Source organism: Argentina silus (assembly GCF_951799395.1).
Source record: "Argentina silus genome assembly, chromosome: 9".
Taxonomy (NCBI): domain Eukaryota; kingdom Metazoa; phylum Chordata; class Actinopteri; order Argentiniformes; family Argentinidae; genus Argentina; species Argentina silus.
This window is the reverse complement of record NC_139663.1, coordinates 15,398,197-15,405,161: the sequence shown is the minus strand read 5'-3', so window position 1 is coordinate 15,405,161 and position 6,965 is coordinate 15,398,197. Positions and strand designations below refer to the sequence as shown.

Here is a 6,965-nt window from a genome sequence, read left to right as displayed (position 1 = left end):
CCTCCTGGGGAGAGATATTATTAAGTAATAGTGCAGTAATGGTAGTAATGGTGTACCTAATAAAGTGGCAGGTGAGTGTATATCCATATAGCCTCGAATGGTCATCCTTGTGCTGTTGATTGTAGGAAAGACGTATTCAGCTTTGTTTATTAGAATACATTGTTTCTAAAGAGCGAAGCAGTTCCGTTTTTGCACACACCATTACGCAATACACTACAGATTTAGCAAATCCACATAAATTCTGAACAAGAAAAACAACAGAAGTAGCATCATATCCAAGGAAAGTATAGCAACGTTTAATAGTGCAGCAATACAGTTAAGTTTAACGTACATCAGACAAGATAAGGCCACAGCTGAATAATTGTAGTAGGCCCAGTGATATGTTGTTATGCCCCACTCAATCCCAAACAAAGCCCTTCCTCTAATGCACTTTTGGACATGAGGATTAGTTATTCAGTAAATATTGTGTCTATATGGCAAAACTTCCACCTAGTCCTAGCCTATCAGAGGCCATGTTGGATTTACAGGCATTACTATGATGTTACCATCTACAGAATCACAACCCTCTCAGATCTCCACAAGTGCCTAGAGGCTAGGGGTCGATTTGGGATGGACATAATCACAGCCCTTTAAGATGTTTATCTTTCTTTGAACTGGCTCCTACTGTAAATGAAACCTGGGCCGGGCTGCATTCAGCAGGGCATCATTTTGTGGAAATATCAGATACTAGAAATATATGATGTCGAACAGAAGTACCTCTCAGACATATGGATGGTGTCAGCTCTACTCATGACACATCTATTTGCAACGTTCAACACCCTCCTTGAATGTAACCCTTATATCAACTGGCTCTCAATTATTGCAATTGTGGTTTTATTTTGCCATTTGGTAAAAGCCCATGCTTATTTAGACTTAATATACATACTTAATTTATCATATACAAGCCTTGAGATTGTCCAAATACAGTAACTTCCCTGAATTGTTATAAATATTATAAATCGATTACATTATTTGACATATCAAGATGGGCAACAAGCCATTTATTCAAAGCAGATTAGTCACAATCCTTTGAATATCTGGATTTTTTGTCTTTCGCTGAGCTGCATAGTGACATAATGCTCGTGATTTCTACTATGCGCTGAAGATAAATATAAAAGCTTATTTGGTATTGGTTCCCAGTAGTGGTTCCAGTTTCCAAATCTGTCTGCCCCAAATCCATAAACATTCACCTGAAAAGAAAAAAGGAGGGCATCATACTGATCTCTATTTCTATTCACCTGGGCAACACCAACATGCTAGCACTGTGTCATGATGCCATAGAGATATAAACACTAGAGGGCACACTCTCCTAACTGAACTGTGATTATATGAACGTTATTCATTTTCTGAGGTTTGAGTGGGAGTAAATCGAATGTTGTTGATGCACTGCCACCTGCTGTGCTGGAGCATTTGCTCAACTCAGCTCCAGTGTCTCAGGTCAGTCATTTATTGCCACCAATAGATAGCTTCAAATCAAGGCTTACCTCATCACATATGTGTATGGCATACATCAGAGCCATGAATCCAGTGGATGGATATCGGCCATGTTTTTCAAGCCAAACATCATGAACATATTTCATGAAAGTAGGATTCAGGACCATTACCTGCACAAATTATGAATTACATAGTTATCTCAATCAGTGTAGTGATGTCACAGAATGTGCACAACATGAGAGTCATGGACATACATGATTCATTAAAATAGATAACATATTTTGTCCAGTTAGTATTTTGTCAGGGAGAAGGTAGTAGGGCATCACTGTTCCCACATTGGAGGTAAAGTATTGTAATACATTTTTCTTGGCAAAATAAACTTTTAACTACTCATATTTGATCCATCTGAGACATTACCAACTCCTCACTAAGAAGAGACCTGAGAAATTTAAAAAGAATTCATTTGAAATCTTCAACTCTCTAGAAACCATAACACCCATGCTCATGTTTCTAATTGACTCACCAAGTCCTTGTTGGCTTTGATAATTTCTTTAACTGGTGCATATGTGCTGTTGAATACAACAAAAAGACCTCAGTTGATCATTTTGATGTTGCTGTTTTTTGTGTAATTGTGACTTTTAGTGTCAAAAACCCTGTGATAAAGTTTTAAAAGAGCAAAGATCATTTAAACATGTCATTAACAGTAGGCTATCAGTAAATGAACTTCTGAACTAGTCAGAGAAAGTTAGAAGTCCATGGTCACTCACTGCTTGATGGTAGAGCCTGTGGTTAAGGCATCGAGCTGCCACTGGAGATCCAGAGTCTTGAAAGGGAACAAAACCAGATGAGTGGTGTTGTCCAGGTCCACAGCACTCTCTGGGTACATGACGTGATGAGTGGTTCTGGTCCCCACATCCTCTTCATAGCCTTTGGTAGATGCCTTGTTTATTCTGGTTGACACATAATAGAGAGAAGTTTACCTTCTATTGTTACTGGGGGTCAAAATATGGGTTAGGGTTAGGATGTTGTGGTAAAAAAAACTGTTGTCTTAAAAACTGAAATACTTTGCTGTTACAGTACAATATATAAAACATCAATGTCAGTTGCTTTTAAACATTTTGTTACGTTTTACACAGCAATGCCACCCCAACCGTGCCCCTCAAAAATATCCCACCCCCCCACCGAAAATACAATTCCCAACTGCTGAGGATGTTCTGGTGCATGGCCTGCTCCTAATGCACCACACCTGCCAGTACCTTATGATGACATCATTAAGGTCAATGAGGGCTCCGTAGTGGGACCCCTTGAGATTCCCAGAATTTCCCACTACAGCACAGGTCCTACAGCGGCCAGGTCCTGCATCCATGTACAGCTCCTTGTCAGGGATGACCTGAAATAGCTCCTCCACCACTTTGCAGAAGTTTCCATTGTCATTCTGCAACGTCTGATGATGACAAGCCATACATGAGCAGAAACCTTAAAACTGTACTTTATACTCCAATACCATGCCGCCCATCTGGTGTTCAATCTCCCCAAGTTCTCCCATGTCACCCCCCTCCTTTGCACCCTTCACTGGCTCCTGGTAGCAGCTCGCATCAGATTCAAGACCCTGGTGCTCGCCTACCAGGCGGCAAAGGGAACAGCCCCTCCCTACTTGCAAGCAATGGTCAGCCCCCAAACCCCTGCCCGATCACTCCACTCTTCCACCTCGGCTGGTCGCCTGGCACCGCCGCCTCTACGTAAATGCAGCAGTCACGCTACTTGGTCACCACTTTTCACTGTCCTGGCGCCCCCCTGGTGGAACAAGCTTCCCACTGCTGTCAGGACTGCAGAGTCACTGCCTATCTTCTGCCGTAGATTGAAGACCCATCTCTAAAGGCTACATTTTAACTGTCCCTCCTAAAGACCTCTTCAACCCCACTACCCCCCTGTACAGTTTCTTTACTGTAAATAAAGAATAATAATTATATATATATATATATATATATATATATATATATATATATATATATATATATATAATATATATATAATAATAATAATAATAATTCTTCCTTCTTCTAGCATTGTGACTGCCAATGGCCCCAGGTGATGACTGATGGATAGATGATACACTCACTTCGACAAATGTATTTGTTGTAAGTCGCTTTGAATAAAGGCGTCTGCTAAATATAAAAAATGTAAATGTAATTGTGGGGGGGGACATGCAGCGTTCGGCCTGTAGAGGGAGCTACAGGACCGTGGCCGGGGTGTGTCGGCGAGACTTTGTTGCACACCTGCTGCAAATGAAGTCTCGCCGGCGATTGTTTAAGATGTGTGTGCTTCTGCCATTTGAGTAGGGGAGCTGGAAACGGCGAGACGGGCACGCTGTCGGAGAGAGAGCGGACCGTGTGTGAAGGAGGCTGGAAAGCCAAGAGACATTGAAAACCATTGTATGAATAAACGGGAAAGTTGTTCCCTTACCGTGAACGCTGCGTCTGCCTCTGTGTGACAACGAACATTGCTACAGTAATGTAAATGTAAATGCAAATGTACCATCTGCACAGCCGCTCTTCCTATATGCGGACTATGCGTAGGGGCCCCAAGCGCAACGTTTTGTTGTCTCCCACCAATGAAATCGGAGAGGGGACTATGATTCGGTCTCTGTCCGTTCGTATGTCACATGCTTTTTCTTCCGACACCACTGGGACAATTTTTCCGAAACTATGGTGAAAGATGCGTCTTGCCAAAGAGATTGTTTTAGTAGCCTAATGACGTCCAAATATTTTCTCTCTGCACCAAGAGGAAAGCCCTCCCTGTGCTGCAGCAGGGACACAGCGCTGTAAATCAGAGGCAACCAGTGTAGTAAAAAGTTTATGAATAAACCTTGCTTCATTCACAGGCTTCATTCCGTCACTCTCCTTTTATAGAGGGGCGCTACATCATCATTCGTGGGGGACACCATGTTTAGTGTACACTTATTTAAAAAAAAAAAAAAAAAAAGTTTTGTTTTGCTTGGGAGGTATGCCCATAGCAAATATGTTGGTTTTTACTCAGAAACGTTCATTTGAGCAATTCCCCTATTAAGAATGTGTGGCATGTTAGGCTCTTTTAAAAGGTTTGCTTTTAAAAAGCCAGCCCATAATATGTGTATTATTTTTCCTTTCTTTTTGTCGGTTGTGGGTGAGAGGTGGGGGGTGTCTGCCTTTTATTGCTTATCTAGCCCCATAAAAGGTTGGGGCGTGGATTGATGACGTGGAATGATGACTGATGACCTAAACAATTCCAGTGAAGTTGGAAGTTACAGTAAGTGCTGTGACGATGTTCTCGGGAACTAATCTTCAATAACAATTATTTACCTTCCACCACTTGATGGTATTCCCAGGAAGTTCCTTGTTTGCTCTTGTCAGAAATGGATTAAGAGATAGTCTGAAACGCTTCACAAACCAGGGATCATCCTCTGGCTCTGTCATACATTTGTGACAGGCACAAGGAGGAATGGAGTGGGAGGACGCCATTACTTTAGCGGAGACTGTTCTGACAGTCACTGTATCTCCAGAGTGGGAGGACGTCTTGTCCAGCAGGCCGTGGACATATTTAAAAAGATCCCGAAATGGGTTGGACGATGTCTGACCATGCAAATAAAAAACGGAAATGATAGTGCTGATGCCAAGCAGAAGTATTATAGCCCTGCTTTTTCTGTGTTTTAAGAAAAGCATTTTCTTCTTGACTGTAGGGTAGCTGGGCACTGGTTGGATTTCAGCAACTGTGAAGAAAATAAGTATACATACTTTATTTAAATACAAATGTACAAACATTTTATAATAGAGGTGTTGTGAAATATTTAATTTGACCTTAAAATACAGTCCGGACCAGACTGGTCTACATTTGTAGGTATATTTGCAGTGCATTTGGCAAACAAAGCATGGTCCTTTGCAATGCAGCGTGGCCCTTTTTACAGTACATATTAGATTCAAGATTCAAAGTGTTTATTATCATATGCACAGTAGAAAACATGTTTCCCTGTACAATGAAATTCTTGCTTTGCTGTCCGCAGAATGCCAACCAATATAAAATGTACAATACTAACAAATATACAATATTTACTAAACAAAATGTACAAGATAACAAAATTTAAGACAGCATGTGATAATAAAAAAGCAACAATAATAATAATAAAACAGTGCAAATGTAAGCAGTGCAATTATGCATGTGCAAACTGAAAATGTAACAGTCGGGTTCAGTTATATGAGGTAGTACAGTTATATGAGGTAGTCCATGATTATAATCTCCTATGCGTTGTTTAGGAGCCTGATGGCAGTGGGAAAGAAGGAGTTCTTTAGTCTGGTGGTCCTGCATTTAACACTTCTGTACCTCCGGCCTGAGGGTAGAAGTGTGAGCAGTCTGCTAGGGGTGGGTGGGGTCCTTGAGGATATTGAATCCGATGGCGTGTCAGTATGTGTATGAATTTGTTTATTGCCTATGTCTATTGTTATATTATGTAGCCTAATGCTTTAAGAGGAGAGTGCAACGTGTTGGCTAATCTCCCCTTCTGGGCCGATCAGCGCGGTGTTTAATCGAACTGTCTGCTCGTGAGCGTAATGTGGTCTCCTTTAAAATTTCCTCCGTTACGTATGCCTAGTTTTGTAACTCATTACGCATAATTATCTGTATAAAACATTTTGTTTTGTCATAATGCAACGAATAAACGAATAGATTAAACAACGGTCTACAAATAGTCACCTGCCACGCACAAACTGCGCTCTCATCATGACTCCCAACTCATCCAAATATGTGGGTTGATTTCAAATAATGCTATATAAAGCAAGGTAAATTCATACATCCACATAAATCAAAGAACTCATATAGTCTACAAGCATGAGCTTTTATGCACGAATCCGGCAACTTCAAGAGCGCGCGTAATGTGGGTTAACTTAGACAGGATAGGCGCGCGACATACTGCGGGTATGCTACTGTGACTATAAAGTACAGCCTGACAACATTGAGTTAAAGCCATCAGATCCAATCATATTTGCCGCTAGTGATTTATATAGCCTATCGGTGTTATAATAAACATAATCTTTCGAATGTGACCTTTTCAGTAGTTTTATTTTGCTGTTAAAAGCACCCCAGTTGGTTAACATGTTGTTAAGCACTTTGAAACAAATTGCTAAAAGCCAACCCCCCCCCCCCCCCCCCCCCAAAAAAAAAAAAAAACATTGATTGATTGACGAAACAAGCTTGAGATCAAGGTGAATCTTACCTGCGTAGACCGCCGCCTGTACTGTCTGATCACCAGCTCGGTGAGTAACTTGCTCTTCCAGTATCTTTATTGGCCGGAGGAGGCGGGGAAGGCTAGTGTCTGTTGACAACATCTTTAATTGTGTATAGGCTCTATACGTGTATGAAACCGATCACAACACGCTTCAGTGCGTGCCTATATGAGCTTTGACAACATTGTTACAACTCCATTGTTTTAGGAAAACATTGGCCGCCATTGTAACTGAGTGTGA

The 6,965-nt window shown here is 41.2% G+C and overlaps 1 protein-coding gene across 1 annotated transcript; it reads right to left on the bottom strand.

Moving 5' to 3' along the window:
- Positions 1 to 280: 280 nt before the first annotated feature.
- Positions 281 to 6,728, bottom strand: LOC310809674 (CMP-N-acetylneuraminate-beta-galactosamide-alpha-2,3-sialyltransferase 1-like). Its single transcript, XM_083677071.1, has 7 exons — positions 6,716 to 6,728; positions 4,812 to 5,218; positions 2,730 to 2,917; positions 2,241 to 2,423; positions 1,997 to 2,042; positions 1,524 to 1,643; positions 281 to 1,229 (listed from the first exon to the last, which is right to left on the bottom strand). Exons 2-7 carry the CDS (start codon positions 5,169 to 5,171, stop codon positions 1,059 to 1,061), a joined length of 1,068 nt encoding a protein of 355 aa, XP_083533197.1. The 5' UTR covers positions 5,172 to 5,218; positions 6,716 to 6,728; the 3' UTR covers positions 281 to 1,058.
- Between the last annotated feature and the right edge of the window lie 237 nt (positions 6,729 to 6,965).